The 18,841-nt window shown below is 47.9% G+C and overlaps 1 protein-coding gene across 1 annotated transcript; it reads left to right on the forward strand.

Moving 5' to 3' along the window:
- Positions 1-219: 219 nt before the first annotated feature.
- Positions 220-17,667, forward strand: LOC110507235 (matrix-remodeling-associated protein 5). The gene is made up of 11 exons (XM_036965239.1): positions 220-435; positions 925-998; positions 1,481-1,727; positions 1,922-2,051; positions 3,569-3,959; positions 4,519-5,289; positions 5,646-7,547; positions 8,077-10,452; positions 10,820-11,723; positions 14,578-14,944; positions 15,066-17,667. Exons 3-11 carry the CDS (start codon positions 1,525-1,527, stop codon positions 16,614-16,616), a joined length of 8,595 nt encoding a protein of 2,864 aa, XP_036821134.1. The 5' UTR covers positions 220-435; positions 925-998; positions 1,481-1,524; the 3' UTR covers positions 16,617-17,667.
- Positions 17,668-18,841: the final 1,174 nt, after the last annotated feature.

The raw sequence follows: 18,841 nt of genomic DNA on the forward strand, positions 1-18,841 counted from the left end.
TTCGCGAGCCAATAATAACTAGCATTAGCACAATAACTGGAAGTCTATGGGTACAGTAGCAATACAAAGGGGAAGAGGGTAAAGTTGCCCCTAGACACTGGGTATTATTTTACAATTTCAGAATTTAGGGGGGGGGGGGGTACAGATCCTAGGGGGTACAGATGCTAGATCTGTACCTGGGGGAATCTTCGCCCCGGAATGAAGGAGGCTAAGGTGGGTGAGTGGGTGGGAGCTAGACATTAGCGCTCAGACCATTCCTTTGATTCTCACAACACTCCCAGCTCAGACATACAGGAGTAGTCTTGTAACGAAATGGCTTGCAACCTCTAGGATTTCCCCTACAATTGACGACTAGGATCTAACTCTATACCTAAAAAAGGGATTCATATGAGATCATTCCAGGATGTGGATTCATTTAGCCTTCCATTGACACAGGTACGTGTGGTAAAGTGTGGAGCACTTGTAATTGGATGACAGATGAGGCTATAGCGTCATTATAAACACAGTGTTTGAATTTCAATTATAAACACCCTATGGAACATGGTTAATATTAAATGTGTGTAGTTTGTTGTGTGCATCTGGAACATGTTTATGAATGGGGAAGAATAACTAACTGAAAACATGGAAAATGAACAACACGTTTTAACGTCAAGTCATGTTGCGTGGTTAAACTAGTTTAGCGCATAGGCTAATTTCATTTGAGGAGCAAGGTGTTATTTCCTCACCATGCACTCATAAAATGAGTCTCAGAGGTGAAGTGTTGATGAGGTTCAGGACAGGAGCCCAAATGAACTGTAGAATGGTGCGGAATTATTAGACTACTGCACTGCTGTAGGCTTTAGGCACAACTTCTCTCTGTCTGGGAAATGTGTTTGTTTTTTTAATGTGGAAATATTTTTCAACTGATATTACTTTGTGTTATAGAACCTTTGCTTTCAGAACCCTTTAGAAGGTCCATGCGGGTTCCTTTCATCTTGAAGAGAGTTTGGAGAAAAAAGGTATGGAGAGTTAGAATGTTATCTAAATTGATTTAGTGGATATGATGTAAAAAAAATATTTAAAAAATAAAAACATTTCCTGCTGATTCATTAGGATTTTGCTTTATATTTGCTAACTTAAAACTCGGTTCTTGCCATGCACACACACACACACACACACACACACACACACACACACACACACACACACACACACACACACACACACACACACACAGACACAGGCACACACACACACACACACTGAATCTGTCTACCTCCTTTTTTTACTCTCTCTCTCTCTGTCTCTCTCTGTCTCTCTCTCTCTGTCTCTCTCTCTCTCTCTCTCTCTCTCTCTCTCTCTGTCTCTCTGTCTCTCTCTGTCTCTCTCTCTATCGATCTCTCTCTCTGTCTGTCTCTCTGTCTCTCTGTCTCTATCTCCATCTCCATCTCTCTCTATCTCTCTCTCTCTATATCTCTCTCTCTCTTTCTCTCTCTCTCAGATCTCTCTCTCTCTCCTGAGTGTGAAGCTCTCTCCCTCTCCAGAATGAGTGTGTGTGCCGACGTCCCCTCATACCTGCGGCGGTGGCTGCTGACTGCTGTGTTTATCTTGGCCACTCTGCTACCAGGAACCAGTGGCTGCCCCAAATCGTGCGCGTGCTACGTTCCCACCGAAGTGCACTGTACCTTCAGATATCTGACCGCAATACCAGGCCAGATCCAGACGGCTGTGGAAAGAATTAACCTAGGGTTAGAGTCAGACTCTCTCTCTCTCTACTCTCTCTCTGCTCTCTCTCCCTCCTTCTTGCTCCCTCCCGCTATCTTTCCCTCTCCCAGTCTGTTTTCTTACCCCTTATTAATGCACATACAGTAGATTTGAGTTATATTTTGAGCAATAGTAAATTATTCACAGCTATATTGTTTCCCTACTCTGTTCTCTGTAGGTATAACAGTATAACCGTATTGAGGGAGAATGATCTGTCTGGGTTGAAACACCTGGAGCTGCTGATGCTCCACAGCAACACCATCCACAGCATCGCTGACAGGGCCTTTCAAGACCTCAAGTCCTTACAGGTGAAGCATAAAGCACTGTCATAAAACACCTGTCGATGTACAGGTAACTGACAAAATATTGGAAACACTTGAGTAAATGAAGGATGCAAAGTATTTTTAGATCATGTGCTTCCACACAGGTGTGGTTCCTGAGTTAGTTAGCAATTATCGTCCCATCATGCTTAGGGTCATGATGGGAGTGGCGCAGCGCACAATTTGCCCAGCGTTGTCCAAGTTTGGCCGTCATTGTAAATAATCATATATATGTATATATAAAAAACAGCTAGGCAGGTCTTTTATTTTCGCCCTTAGTTTGGCTACCATGGTTATGCCCCCATAGGATGACAATTCCCCCATCCACAGGGTACAAGTGGTCACTGGATGGTTTGATATAAACCATATGACATGGCTGTCTCCATCACCAGATCTCAGCCCAACTGAACACTTATGGGAGATTCTGGAGCGGTGCCTGAGACAGCGTTTTTACACCACCATCAACCAAACACAAAATTATGAGCAGGCTTTTCCCAATCTAGTGGAGCTACAGAACCTTAACACATACAAGTTACTTCCTTACAGTAAACATCTTTCAAACAGCAACGCAAAGTGCAATTCTTCTTGGGAAAAGATTTTACTAGTCTTTGTCCGTGGTGTTAATATTATATTCCAGAACCATTTGTAGGCCCTGAGGGTTAGGGTTAGGGGGGATTTGGACTGCATCACTTTACAACTGTTACGCCTGCTCCCCCCCGGTGCTCGAGGGCGACACGCTCCCCCCCCCCCCCCCCGGTGCCCGAGGGCGACACGCTCCTCCCCCCCGGTGCTCGAGGGCGACGCGACACGCCCCCCCCCCACCCGGTGCTCGAGGGCGACATGCTCCCCCCCCCCCCCCCCGGTGCTCGAGGGCGACACGCTCTCCCTCCCCCCGGTGCTCGAGGGCGACACGCTCCCCCCCCCCCCCGGTGCTCGAGGGCGACACGCTCCCCCCCCCCCCCCCCCCCCCCCGGTGCTCGAGGGCGACACGCTCCCCCCCCCCCCGGTGCTCGAGGGCGACACGCTCCCCAAACCCCCCCGGACACGCTCCCCAGCACTCCTGCCATCGTCATTACGCACACCTACCCTTCTCCTGCCACGGGCATCAGTGATTTATTGGCCTGGACTCACCTCTGTCATTACCTTCCCTATATCTGTCTGGTTCCCCCACTCTGTTCTCTGCTTCTACATTAATGTCCATCTGTCCTTATATACCCATGTGCTGACGCTGTTACTGTCTTGTTCCCTGTCTGTTCCGGATTAAATGTTTGACTCCCCATACCTGCTTCTCATCTCCGGCGTCGGTCCTTACAACAACTGCTTTAATTTACTCTTATTGAAAGAGTAAACAGCTGACTTCTGGAAGTGCTCCCAGACAGAATAATCTCTGGCCAGATGCTTTTATGACACTGCTTTTCTATTGAAGTGTTTCAAACAAGTTAGCAGTGGCTCGTTCTCCAGCGCTCTAGAGGCCTATTTGTGACTACAACTTAAGTTTTTTTCAGGTCCTGAAGATGAGCTACAACAGAGTGAAGGAGATCAACAAGGACATCTTCCAAGGCCTGGAGGGACTGGTACGACTCCACATGGACCACAACCGCATCGAATTCATCAACCCGGAGGCGTTCTACGGTCTCACCACATTACAGCTGGTCCACCTGGAGGGCAACCTGCTCCAGCAGCTCCACCCGGATACCTTCATCACGCTGAGGCACAGCCAAGTGTTCAAGGTGTCCTCCGTCAGGAACATCCACCTGTCTGATAACCTCCTCGCCAGCCTCCCCAAAGACGTCTTCACTGGCTGCTCTCAGCTGGAGAATGTCTATCTCCACGGCAACCCCTGGTCCTGCGACTGTCGCATGGCTTGGTTCCCAGAGTGGGCGGAGAGAAATTCAGGTAAAGATATAGTACATTTCTGTCTGCAACAATCTGAATGTTTCACTAAACTGAGTAGGCTCCCCAGTTCTGTTGCCAGTTACTATACACAACAATTTATCATAAATTTGAATAAACCAGGGAAGACCAGGGTACATCTGGTGGAATCTCTACATGCATGAATTTATACCATGAAACAGAGTGAAAAACGTTTATTTATTCAGTAAAGTGATGTTGCGTGGGACAACCTCCAACAGGAAAACCATGCTTGTCCAAAGAAGACAGATAAATCTTTCTTGGGGACAGATTGTTGGAAACACAGCTGTTTCACTTTTTTCAATCTCAGCATGACATATAGTACTTAAACTGACTAAAAGGTGGGAACAAAGGCTCCACTGTTTCATCAAATAATGACACAAGCAAATGTAAATACATCTCCAGACATTGATTATTTATTAATACCAACTGTGATTTAGAATAGTATCATAAACAACATTTTGAAGGAGTGTGAAAACATGGAAATTATTAAATCATGACATAAAAATGTAAATCTAAATTCAACGATGAACTTGTTTTTCAGCTGTGCTGAAATGTAAGCGAGACAGGAAGTTTGCCAGAGGTCAGGCCTGCCCCATCTGTGAGACCCCCGCTCCCTCTAGAGGCAAGAGCCTAACCCAGCTTCCCCGTGATGCCTTCACCTGTACCAAGCCCTGGATCCACCCCCATCTGAAACAGAGGAACGTCAGCCTGGACGAGGGGGATTACACCCCTGTCTCGCCCCGGGACTTCATCGCTCCCATTGGATCTCTGCAGATGAATCTGACAGCTCAGTTCCACAATGACGCTAGCCTTACCTGCACAGTCCAGAGACCATCAGCCATGGAGAACCTGACTCTAACCCAGGTTGAGGAGGGGGAGAAGAACGTGACCATGCTCTCCACCACCATCTCTACATGGCTGGTTTGTAATATTGACTATGAGCACATCCAACAGCTCTGGCGCATCCTGGCTACGTACAGTGACGTTCCCATGAGGCTAGAGAGAGGGTTGATGCTCTCCAGGACCCCAGACATGATCTACAAGTACACCCAGATCAGACCAAAGGAGGGACATGACGAAATCCACACAGACATTGAGGCTGAGATTAAGGCTTCACCCGCGTGGATGATGCAAGGAGAGGTCAACTTTCAGCTGGACCGCACTACGACCACATTCTCCACCTTGCACATTAAGTACAGGTCAGTGGTCAACCTGCGTGTGGAGAACAAGGTGTCACAGAGGAGGGACCGTTACAGCTGGACCATCATCAAACGAGACAACCAGACCCAGACTGAGCACTCTGTCCTCATAGGTGGGGTCCTACAGTACACAATGTGTCGTGGATGGGTAGAAATGTGCCCATATAATATATATATTTATTATTTATTTACCTTTATTTAACTAGGCAAGTCAGTTAAGAACAAATACTTATTTTCAATGACGGCCTAGGAACAGTGGGTTAACTGCCTGTTCAGGGGCAGAACGACAGATTTGTACCTTGTCAGCTCGGGGGTTTGAACTAGTCCAATGCGCTAACCACTAGGCTACCCTGCCGCCCCATATACTGTAACATACTTTCAAGAGCAACAATATAGCAATGTGCATTTGATTTAAAAAAAATAAAAATAATAATAATAATATTGATGTGATTCTTGTTGTGATTTTAAGGTGGGGTGGTGGAGCTCAACTGCAAGACCTTTGGGGAACCAAAACCCTCTGTAGAGTGGATCTTATCGGACGGCAGTAAGGTGCGGGCACCCTACTCCAGCGAAGACCGCAGGATAGTGATCACCGCTGATGGCAGGCTGACCCTGAGAGGAACAGACACCTCAGACACTGGGCTTTACCGCTGCATCGCCACTAACTACCTGGACGCAGACGTGCTCAGCTTCCGGGTCACCGTGCTGTCTCCCGATGTGGAGGAGGAGGAGGTCAACGGGGTCAAGCTCTCACGGCCACTGGGCCAGAGCCTGGTTCTAGACTGTGGGTCCACAGGCAACCCTGATGCCTCGGTCCAGTGGATTCTACCTGACCACACAGTGCTGGATAAATCCTATGGGAACAGGAAGCTCTATAGGAATGGGACTCTAGGAATAAAAGATCTGACCTCCAGAGACCGGGGATTTTACAGGTGTCTCAATGCTAACTACCTGGGGGTGGACCTGTTGACGTCCCAAGTGACAGTCACTGGGGAGGGGTCCAGGAAGGTGACAGTGGTGGATAGAGAGGGGTCAGGGGCGGAGGCTTTGTTTGAGGTTGACAGGGCCATAGAGGAGAGGGAGGATTCCCACAGTGAGGTCCCTTCCTCCAGCCCCTCTGACAGAACTATCCAAGAGTCCAGGACCATCACATCAGACAGGCCCTACCCCAGACTTAGGTCTTCCTCTCAGGGCAGAGGATCAGCGGGCTCTTGGGGGAGAAGGAGGAGCCCAGCCAGCAGCAGGCGCATATGGAGCAACAGGAGGGTATTTGATCAAGCCTCCAGGAAAGTAGACCTCCAGAGATTTGCAGAGTTCATGAAGAAGGCCCAAGGTGGTTCAACAACAAAGACAAAGAGTGTGAAAGAAAAAGGAGATTCAGAGCCTGACATGTCTGGGGACCGGGATGCTGGATCTGGGGAGGGTCTGTCTCATGAAGACGGACTCATTGTTTTACCAAGCAGCGTCATGCCAACCACAGATTCTCCAGATGAAAGTATGATGGGTGTAACTGCAAGCATAGAGATTTTAAACAATCAGAATAATGTCATGGCAACCACCGACAACAGTGAAACCAGTGTCATGAGAACCATGGAGATCCCAAATGACAGTCGGACTAGTTTCACTGTAACAACAGAAAATACTGACAGAGTGACAACAGTGACGACAGATTCATACACCCGGTCAGACGCCACACCCATCGAGTCCACATTCACCCACAGCAGCCACAGCACAGGAAGTATCAATGAAACTCAAGGTGAGGCCGTCTTTCAATACAGCCCCAGAATTAGTGGGTCTAGTGGTGAGTCGTACTCTTTGGAGAGGAACACGACAGTACCTCTGAGACAACCCGTCACGCTCCTCCTCGCCGTGACCAACACCACAGACGAGACACAGATCCTGTTCTCCAGAGAAACACCTGCAGAACCAGATACCTCCACCGGGGCGGCGCTATCGCTCCTCACCGACCCCAATGTCACCCCCATGATGGACAGTCCCAGATCACCCAACAGAGAGCCTGAGATCCACACAGCCACTGACCCAGACAGCCAGACCACCTTCACCGCAGTCACCACCACAGAGAGAGAGCAGGATGAGATCACCTTCCACACCACCCAGAAGATCAAGTCCCCCCGTCTGCCTGCAGGCTCCACCATCATCTCCCGCCAGCAGATCCATATCATCCCTCCTATGAAGGGCAGAGGAGGAGGAAGAGGAGGGGGCCGGAGGAGGAACTTCCCTGGCAGGAGGAGGTTCATCAAGCCCAACCGGATCACAGACATCCAGTCCATCCTGAACAAACTCAAACAGCCTAACATTGTGAAGAAGCAGGGCAGCAGCACAGTACCCTACACTATGGAGCTGACCACGGGTAAGTTATGTCATGTTGTTGAAATATGTACTGTAGTTTCTTGTCTTTGATGTTGACATTATCTTTGTTGAGACTTGAGCCATGAGGAAGAGCCAAAAGATGATGATGGTGATGAGGATAGCCATGATGATGATGATGATGATGATGGTGATGATAGCCATGATGATGATGATGATGATGATGATGGTGATGATAGCCATGATGATGATGATGATGATAGCCATGATGATGATGATGATAGTGATGATAACCATGATGATGATGATAGTGATGATAGCCATGATGCTGATGATGATGATAGCCATGATGAGGATGATGATGATAACCATGATGATGATGGTGATGATAGCCATGATGATGATGATGCTGATGATGATGGCGATGATAGCCATGATGATGATGATGATGTTGATGAGGATGATAGCCATGATGATGATGATAGTGATGATAGCCATGATGCTGATGATGATGATAGCCATGATGATGATGGTGATGCTGATTATGATTGTTATTGTTGTTGCTTTTTCAGACTGCGACTGTGATGAAGATGAGAAGAAGATAGGTGGTCAGCGGGTCGTCACACCAACAACATCTCCTAAAACTCCCAACGTCCCTAGCTCCTCTCTAGGAAGAACAGAGAGACCGACCACCACATACTCAACAGAATCCCCCACCACAACCACCCAGCCCACCTCCACTCACTCTCAGTCCCCCACCACCACCCAGCCCACCTCTACTCACTCTCAGTCCCCCACCACCACCCAGCCCACCTCCACTCACTCTCAGTCCCACTCCACCACCCAGCCCACTTCCTCTCACTCTCAGTCCAGAGGTGAGGTATCCAGCAGCTACATGACCTCCACTAATGCCCCAGAGTTTGACCCAACACACAACCCTATGACGAGCACAACAGATGAACCAACAACCTCCACCATCACAACCACAATTGCCTCCAAGATCGTCCGTGGTAAGATCATCTGGGGCAAGCTGTTTGGGAACAGGGACAGGCAGAGGGAAATAGTCAACAGACTACGTAAACCAGCCAGGCCCTCAACCACCCCAGAGGGCTCAACAATAGTCCAACCAACCACCCCCACAACTACAACCACAAACGCACTTCCCACCCAGCGGTCTCTGGCTGAACCTGTGACCGAGTCACCGTCTAGAGCAGGTAAACACAGAGAGACCCCAGAAATCTCATCAGACGATGACTATGGAGATTCATTGCCTGACTCTGAGGCCTCGACCACACCTCAGCCTGGCACTAGCCGTGGAACTACAACCCCAGCCTGGCACTGCAGGTACTCCCCCACCACAGAGTCTTCCCCAGACACCCTGACCATCGCCTCCCCACCTGCCCCAAGAGAAGACACAGATGAGGCCTCGTCCTCTGTGTCTGAATCTGGAGGGTCAGCGGGGTACCTATCCCGTAGATTTGGGGGAAACCGGAGACCAAATGGCGGGTCAGGGGGGTACCTATTCCGTAGATTTGGGGGAAACCGGAGGCCAAATGGAGGGTTAGGGGGCAGGAGGCCTTTCAGGGGCAGGAGGCCTTTAAAAAAAAACTTAACAACTACGGAAGCCCTCAGCACCACCATAGAATCAACAGAGCCTTCAACCACCATGGAGACCACCATGGAGACCACCACATATCCCACAGAAACCACCATGGAAACCACCATGGAGACCACCATGGAGACCACCACATATCCCATAGAAATCACCATGGAGACCACCACATATCCCGTAGAAGCCACTATGGAAACCACCATGGAGACCACCACATATCCCACAGAAACCACCATGGAGACCACCACATATCCCACAGAAACCACCATGGAGACCACAATGGAGACCAACACATATCCCTTAGAAACCACCATGGAGACCACCATGGAGACCACCACATCTCCCACAGAAACTACCATGGAGACCACCATGGAGACCACCACATATCCCACAGAAACCACCATGGAGACCACCATGGAGACCACCATGGAGACCACCACATCTCCCACAGAAACCATAATGGAAACCACCACATATCCCATAGAAACCAGTATGGAAACCACCATGGAGACCACCACATATTCCACAGAAACCAGTATGGAGACCACCATGGAGACCACCACATATCCCACAGAAACTACCATGGAAACCACCGTGGAGACCATCACATATCCCAAACATACCGTCTCGGTCTCCAACCCCCTGTACAAGCCGTCCAGAGAATCAGATAGGTCTGCAGTGACTGTGTCCACTGACATGACCTCCGTGGGAGAAACCACCACAGACTCCGACTCATACGATAATGAGAACTGGACAGATGAGATGAAGTCCTCCACTAACCGTCCACGAGCCTACACTTTCACCACCAGGCCCAGAATGACCTCTACCACAACTTATCCAACCACCACCTCAAGGCCTTACACTACATCATCAACGCGCGTCCAGACTAACATTGACCCCATCAGAGTGAACACTAACATCAAGCTCCCGTCAGGGAGAGACAGCCGTTACCAAATCACACAGAGACCCATGATCAGGAGAACCAGGCCCAAGGTGTCCAGTAACAGGGCCAGCAGTGGCCCAGACAAGACCCTGACCTTTGACACACTGACTATTCTGGAAGCAGAGCAGGGGCACGCCAAAGCCCCCTATAGCAGCAAGGACATAGACGATGCCATCTCCAACGCCTATACCCACATCACCGGCTATGATACGACAACAGCTAACATTGTGGGCTTTGAGCGGTCCACCAAGGACATGCTCACCAAGCCCAGGATCGTGGGAGGCAACGCTGCCAGCTTCACTGTCCTGTCCAACTCAGACGCCTTCCTGCCCTGTGAGGCCGCGGGCAGCCCTGAACCCACTATCAGCTGGAAACGCTTCTCTTCAAGCACTGGTATGGAAAATAACAGGATATAGATATTAAGAATGTTATAAAGCTACTTTGGAATGAAGCTATAATGTATGTTCATTTATATATTCTCTCTCGCTCCCGCCATCTCTTTCCATCTCTTTCTCTCTCTCTCTCCATATCTCTCTCCATCTCTATTTCTCCCATATCTCTCTCTCTTTCCATCTTTCTCTTTTTCCATCTCTCTCTCTCTCTCTCTCTCTCTCTATTCCTCTCGCTCATCTTTCTCTCCATATCTCTCTCTCATCTCTTTTTCTCCCCATATCTCTCTTTTTCTCCATCTCTCTCTTTTTCCAACTCTCTTCCTCTCTATACCATTGTCCCTCTTCCTCCCTCTCTCGCTCCCTTTCAGGAAGCACAATGACCATCAACGGCAAGATGAGCAAGTTTGAAGTGTTCCCGAACGGCACTCTATCCATCCAGAACGCAAACATCAAAGACCGTGGTCAATACCTCTGCCTGGCTGAGAACGATCAGGGGTCGGACAAGCTCCTGGTCACCCTGTCCGTAGTGGCCTACCCCTCACGCATCCTGGAGCCCAAGGTACGGGAGATCAAATCCCACTCTGGGAAGACAGTGGAGATGAAGTGCAAGGTGGAGGGCCGCCCCACCCCTCTGGTCTCCTGGATCCTGGCCAACCGCACCCAAGTCAGGGGCCACAACTCGGACCCCAGAGTGTCAGTGACCCCAGAGGGCACTCTGCTCATCAAGCAGGTGTCTGTGTTTGACCGGGGCCACTACAAGTGCATCGCCAGTAACCCAGCAGGAGCCGACACTGCCACTGTCAGACTGCAGGTGGTGGCAGCACCTCCTGGTATCCTGGAGGCCAAACGACAGCAGGTCCAGACCGGTGTGGGTCAGAGCCTGTGGTTACCCTGTACCGCTCAGGGCAGCCCCCAGCCCACCGTGCACTGGGTCCTCTATGATGGAACGGCAGTGCGGCCCCTGAAGCCCTCTGTGGACCCCAGGGTGTCTGTGTCCACTAACGGGACGCTCCACCTGACCAATACGGCCGCCACGGACAGTGGAAAGTACGAGTGCATCGTCACCAGCTCTACAGGGTCGGAGCGCAGGGTGGTGACGCTCACTGTGGAGAAGAAGAAGGAGATGGCTCCTGAGATCGTGGAGGCGTCACACCGCAGGACAGAGCTGGCGTATGGGGACCAGCTGAGGCTGAACTGCTCAGCCACCGGGGACCCCAAACCCAGGATCATCTGGAGACTACCGTCCAAGGCTGTGGTGGACCAGTGGCACAGGTAATAATTACTTAGTCTGTATTACACACGTAATCACACAGACTATCCTGAGACGTACACAGGCACAATCGCACGCCAGCAGATAAACATGCACACACACTGAAAGGTATCCAGGTTTTCTGTGCTACAACACAGCTGTTTAAAAACACCAAAATAGATATTATTGTAACTTCTCCCCAAATGATTTACTTGTGTTTCCAGTGCAGAGAGCTTCGACTGGGGTTCTCCAGCGAGAGGTATTGTGCCTCTCCAGTATAAGGTTGAGTTAGCACTCAGCACCTAAAACCCTGAAGTTTGAAAATGTACAGAAACGTGGAAGGAAAACAGAGAAAATGAAGACAGACTGAAACACATCATGTAAAGACTGCTCTGTTACACTGTACAGTATCTCTGTTTTCATTTGAAACTTCTGGTTTACGGTTTCCATTTTCCCCTCATTTTCAGCTTCCTGCATTGCCCCTCAGGGTGCTACCCCTCACATAGGGAATAATGGTGTTTAATGTTTCTATATTAGTCAGATTAGTCGATCCCCTTGTGTTTAACATCAGGAGAGAAGGTAAATAAGATGCTTGAGCTCCTTGAGCGTGTGGATTTAAGGTATAACCGATCCGATAGCTCAACGGACAGGGTATTATCATGATTAATGTAATCTAGAAGAAACTGGAGCTGCATGTGAAAGTCCTTTAGATCTGAAAATCTAAAGTATCAATTGGAAGGAAAAGGATGTTTGGCTCGCTTTTGTCTGAGTGTGTTTATAATTAACAGTGGACTTTGTTTTCAAAAGAATAGCGTGCCAGTGTTCATGTCCTCTAAGACTGATGTTGTGGTGACAATAATATTTCAATTTATACAGGCAATTTTTTTTATTCGTTTCAGTACCAACAGTTCAACAGTCACGCAAGCGGGCTTACATGTTTGGACCTATCCAGGAAATGGTTTCCTTTGTATTGACATTCAGACGACACCGCTAATGATCATTAGCATGAACTAAACATCTGATCTACAGCTGCATGTTAATTAATGAGCAGGGATCTCTCCAAGGACAACAAGGTACACTGTTGCCTTCCACTGAGCCCATAACATATCATCTCATGACAAGCCTTAGCATGCTGTTAAACCCAATGAACATGACCCGGTTGAATGACCTTCGTCAGCCTCTTAATGTTTTCTCCATTAGCAGTGGTTCTTAAAAGCCGGTGAAAACCTGAGACCAGAATAACTGAGGGGGTTATTTTCCAAAATAACAAGCGAAGACGACGGCATTTAGACTGGATATCAACGTGAACAAGTTTTATTTTATTTGAGCAAGGACCCAGTCAGAGTTCTTTAAAGAGGAACTTGAGAGAACCAGAAGAACATTGGCATGCTGGTGGAGGACTTTATATTGCTCCTAATAATGTAGTTGACATTCTGCCATGTATCCTCTCTGCATGCAACCACTGAAAATAGAGCTTGTACATATTTCGTGACAGAGACTTATGTAGAACATTGACCCAAAATATACCCCACAACACTTCTTTTGTGAATCTAACAGTAAAAAAAAAGGCATTTTATAATGGTTTGATTCACTGGTCATTGAATCGTTATTCCCCCCACCACCTCCTATTTCATTAGCTAAATGGTTTCATTCACTGGTCAGTTCATTTAATCGTCACCCCCCCCCCCCCCCCCCCCCTATTTTATAAGCTAAATGGTTTGATTCACTGGTCAGTTCATTGAATTGTTATCCCCCCTACTTCATTAGCTAAATGGTTTGATTCACTGGTCATTTCATTGAATAATTATTTACCCCCCCCCCCCCCCTATTTAATTAGCGAAATGGTTTGATTCACCGGTCAGTTCGTTGAATCGTTGCCCCCCCCCCCCCCCCTATTTCATTAGCTGAATGGTTTGATTCATTGTTCAGTCCATTGAATCATTCTATCCCATCTATTTCATTAGCTAAATGGTTTGATTCACTGGTCAGTTCATTGAATCATTCTTTCCCACCTATTTCATTAGCTGAATGGTTTGATTCACTGGTCAGTTCATTGAATCATTCTTTCCCACCTATTTCATTAGCTAAATGGTTTGATTCACTGGTCAGTTCATTGAATCATTCTTTCCCACCCATTTCATTAGCAGTATTTTGTAAATAATGACACTTAGTGGAATGCTTTCCTCCTCCCTGAGTTTCTTGTTTGATTTAAACTGTTATGGTGGCTGTCTTGGCAACCCTGACAAGTTTTCTATTAGTGCTTTATTACTGTCTGCAACTGTAGTAGGATTCGGAACAAACCATTATTGTGAGTCATTGCCAACGGCCTTGAGAAAAGACAGACCCAGGTGAAATACACATGTGCTGATCTGCTGTAAGCCTGTCTGGCCCTGTAAGAATGGCATCACTCTGTCCCTCCATCCCCCTGTCTCTGTGTGTCAGTTCCATGAGCACGGGCCCTACCTAGTGGACAGTCTGTGGGGTGTAGCAGGCACACCATTCAACGTATGTTTGTTTTGTAAATGGAGATGGATGGAAGTACCAAGCAGGAGGAGAAGTCATTAGACGCTGTTCACGTGATGACAAGACTACTTGCTTGTCATCACGTGTTCCAATTAAAACAGAAAATATATTCCCCAGTAGTCTAAACCCTACATGGCCTATTGTACATCTGCATAATGTTTTAACATGGAACATGTTATTGTAAAATTAAACATAAGAAATGTAATCTTTGAACATTTTTTAAAGCGTTGAAAATCGAAACGATATTATATGTAAAAAAAAAAAAATGGCATTGTTTCTTTCCACTGCTTTATCGGTTATGTGTCGGTATCTTCAAATGACGACAATAACTCTTTTTTTTTATCTCTTTATCAGGATGGGAAACCGAATCCAGGTCCTGGACAACGGCACCTTGGTCATGGACTCTGTGAGTGACAAGGATGCCGGGGACTACCTGTGTGTGGCGCGCAGCAAGGTGGGAGACGACCTCCAGCTCATGAAGGTCACTGTGTCCATGAAGCCAGCCAAGATCGAGCCCAAGATGTACGGCAAGAAGCAGGTCCCCTACGGCAACGACCTGAAGGTGGACTGTAAGGCATCTGGAACCCCGGAGCCAGAGATCTCCTGGGGCCTGCCGGACGGCACCATGGTCAACAGCGCCCTGCAGTCAGACAGCAGCAGTGGAGGGGGACGCGTACGGCGATACATCCTGTTTGAAAATGGCACACTCTATCTTAATCAGGTGTGCAATCTTACATTGGCCTGCTACTCTATAGAAATAATGGGCAGTATTCATTGGTCAACTCAATGTGACTAGATGTAGTCCTTTGACTCTGAACTGCTGGTGTTGTGTCTGTCTATAGGTGGGCATGGCGGAAGAGGGAGACTACACATGCTACGCCGAGAACCAGTTGGGCAAGGATGAGATGCACGTCCACATCACCGTGGTGACGGCAGCGCCACGGATACGTACGCCCAGCCGGACCTACGCCCAGGTGAAGCCTGGAGGCAAAATCCGCTTTGACTGCGAAGCTACGGGCGAGCCCAAGCCCAAAATCCTGTGGATGCTCCCTACTAACGACATGATTGCAGCCTCCAACGAACGCTATCTGATGCACATCAACGGCTCCCTAGACATCCAGGATGTTAAGCTGGTGGATGCTGGGGAGTACGTGTGCATGGCTCGCAACACCGCCGGGGATGACAGCAAAGTTTACAAGATAGATATCGATGGCAACCCTCCGGTGATCAACGGCAACTCCCAGAACAGGATCGTAGTGAAAGACACGGCCACCAAATACTCCAGGAAGTTCATAGACTGCAAGGCCACTGGAGACCCGCTTCCCAAGATCACCTGGATCATGCCGGATAACATCTTCCTGAACGCTCCGTACTTCGGCAGCAGGATCAACGTCCATCACAATGGAACTCTCGAGTTCCGGAACGTCCGTCCGACGGACATGGCGGAGTTCGTCTGCATGGCGAGGAATGACGGCGGAGAGGCAGTGATGGTGGTACATCTGGAGGTCACTGACATGCTCCGAAGGCCTATCTTCAAGAACCCCTTCAACGAGAGAGTAATGACCCGTATGGGGAAGACCACAGTCATGAACTGTTCTGCATATGGTCACCCAACACCAGAGATCATCTGGCTGCTACCTAACGGAACCCGCTTCACCGGGGGCTCCAACCGGGGCTCACGCCAACACCTAGGCAACGACGGAACCTTCGTCATCTACAACCCCAGCAAGGAGGACGCTGGGAAGTACCGCTGTGCCGCAAAGAACTCAGTGGGCTACATTGAGAAGCTGATAGTTCTGGAGGTGGGCCAGAAGCCATTAATCCTCACCAGGCCCAGAGGGATCATACGCAGTGTGTCTGGGGACCCTCTGTTCCTTCACTGCCTGGCTGATGGCAGCCCCAGACCCCGGATATACTGGACCATCCCTGGAGGCCACACCTTGGCCAGACCGCAGGTCCATGGGCGCCACCAGCTGATGGAGAATGGGACCCTGGTTGTCAAGGACACCACCCTCCACGATCGGGGAAACTATGTGTGTCGGGCGTCGAACGACGCTGGCGAGGCTGTTCTCACAGTGCCAGTCATCATCATCGCCTACCCTCCCCGCATCTCCACGGGACCCCCTCCCACCGTGACAGCGATGGCGGCGGCGCCCATACAGCTCAACTGTGCTGCCATCGGGATCCCAAAGCCAGAGATTACCTGGGAGCTGCCTGACCGCTCTGTGCTCTCCACGGCGGGAAAAGGGCGGCCCACGGGCAGCGAGCTGCTCCACCCTCAGGGCACGCTGATCATCCAGAGACCCACCACAGCAGATTCTGGCACCTACAAGTGCCTTGCCAAAAACCACCTGGGCACGGACTCACGGGTCACGTATGTACGTGTGCTGTGAGCACCAGCGCTGACTAAAGGGGAATATAGAATCCCTGGACTATAAACTCTTAACAGACACGGTAACTTCACAGTGTTTCTTATGATGTAAAATGTCAGGAAAGACTAATTTCCACATGCGGACTTGTGAGGAGCGGGGTGTGTGGAATAGTTTGATCACGGTACAGCTCACATCAATCAACCAAGTAGCAGAACGGGATTATTAAGAGAAGGAGGAGGGAATGGAGGAGGGGACGGAGGAGGGGACGGAGGAGGGAGCGAGGAAAAATAGAAGCTGTACAGAGGAGGGTCTGTTCTTTGCCAGGAAAGTTGTGACTAGCGAGGTGTTATTCTTATTATAACAGAGTCAGAGGTCTGGAAACGCACGGTTGGTTCTCATTTGAGGTGTTTTTAACAAGGGGCTGGAAGGTGGGTCTTACAGTGAGGCTACTTGTTGAGTGTTTTGACCAGACACTTTACTATTACAGCCTGTGGGGAGAGAGGAAGAGAGAAACTCACTATATTCCCTCTGGACACTTCCTCGATGTTTATTTTTTTGGAGTGTTGGTAATGACTCATTTGCTGCAATGACAGAAACATTCTATTATCAGAATGTTTCTGACTATTTTGCTTGTCAAGACACATTTCATATTTCTTGTGAATAAATCTTTATTAACAGGCAGTATATTTTAATGAATTCTGCCAAATATACATTTTTAATATACATTTTACACTGGATTATCATACAGTTTTTCAAAACAAATTTCTCACATTTCTAACTGTTTATATTTTTTAATTAGCATTGTTAGTTTGTCATGTTGTTGTCTTATCTTCCCCCTCTCGTGGTTTGACAGTGCTTGTATCAATATAAAATGCAGGAGTTTGATTGGTGTCAATAGCGACTTTTATGGAGGTGAAAGTATCACCTGTACAGTATTCAGTGGCGTCGTATGAACTGTCACTGAAAGTAAATGCATTATTGGTTTTATGTAATAACATTCCTTTTGTAACTATCATCTACTTTGTGAATCAATGGTACGCGGGAGATGAAATTAAACCAAAGATGGAATGTTTTTCTTGTACTGTATTTTGTCCTGTTTTGACAATGTGAAGCTAATTGAGCTGACTTAGGCAAGGTGGCTGAATGGATTTGTTTTGAGCAACCTGGTCTCAGAGCATTTCGTAATATTATGTACGTAAATCTGAAACACTCCATTTAGTATGATATGTTAAGTTTCGTATGTTATGTATTAATTTGTGGTTCTCCATCACCCATTTTGTATGATATGTCACCAATTACAATTCGTATTATATGTTACGAATTAGCAAAAAGGTACAATCCATTAAGAATTTTCGAACGTACTACATATTACGGATTTGCAAAACCTATTATATGTTACGAACTAAAGCTAGGTGACTAAAGTTAGCTTGCTGGCTAATGTTAGCTAGGCATTAGGGTTTGACTTAAGGTTCGGGGAAAGATTTGATAAAAGGGTTAAGGGTAGGGTCAGGGGAAGGGTTAGCCAACATGCTAAGTAGCTAAAAAATAGTATGTAGTTGAAAAGTTCTGTTTTTTTTTGTTGTTGTTATTTACGAATAGCCAGGGGAACACTCAACACTGACATCATTTACAAGCGAAGCATTTGTGTTTAGTGAGTCCGCCAGATCAGAGGCAGTAGGGATGACCAGGGATGTTCTCTTGATGCGCTCATGAACTGCCCAATTCTCCTGTCCTGCTAAGCATTACAAATATAACAAATACTTTTGGGTGTCTGGGAAAACGTATGGAATAAAATGTAAAACATTTTCTTTAGGAATGTAGTGGAGTAAAAGTAAAAGTTGTCAAAAATATAAATAGTAAAGTAAAGTACAGATACCCCAAAAAACTACTTAAGTAGTACTTTAAAGTATTTTTACTTGTACTGGTCTGAGCTGGATTTCTTATAAGCATCCAAATTAGTGTCCCACTCTTTGAAAGTGGCAACTTTAGCCTTTAGCTCGGTGCAGATATTGCCTGTAATCCATGACTTCAGGTTGGGATATGTACGTATGGTCACTGTGGGGACGATGTCGTCATTGCACTAATTGATGAAGCCGGTGACTGAGGTGGTATACTCCTCAATGCCATTGGATGAACCCCGGAACCCCATCTGTGCTAGCAAAACAGTCCTGTAGCGTAGCATCGTCTGACTACGTCCGTATTGAGCAAGTCTCTGGTACTTTCTGCTTTAGTTTTAGCTTGTAAGC

This window comes from Oncorhynchus mykiss, chromosome 27, assembly GCF_013265735.2.
Source record: "Oncorhynchus mykiss isolate Arlee chromosome 27, USDA_OmykA_1.1, whole genome shotgun sequence".
NCBI classification, from domain to species: Eukaryota; Metazoa; Chordata; class Actinopteri; order Salmoniformes; family Salmonidae; genus Oncorhynchus; species Oncorhynchus mykiss.

Excerpts from the sequence above, each read along its gene's own strand:
- LOC110507235 (XM_036965239.1), top strand. The coding sequence starts at position 1,525 with ATGAGTGTGTGTGCCGACGTCCCCTCATACCTGCGGCGGTGGCTGCTG. Across the intron at positions 2,052-3,568 it reads AAGACCTCAAGTCCTTACAG|GTCCTGAAGATGAGCTACAA; the intron begins GTGAAGCATAAA and ends AGTTTTTTTCAG. Across the intron at positions 10,453-10,819 it reads ACGCTTCTCTTCAAGCACTG|GAAGCACAATGACCATCAAC; the intron begins GTATGGAAAATA and ends GCTCCCTTTCAG.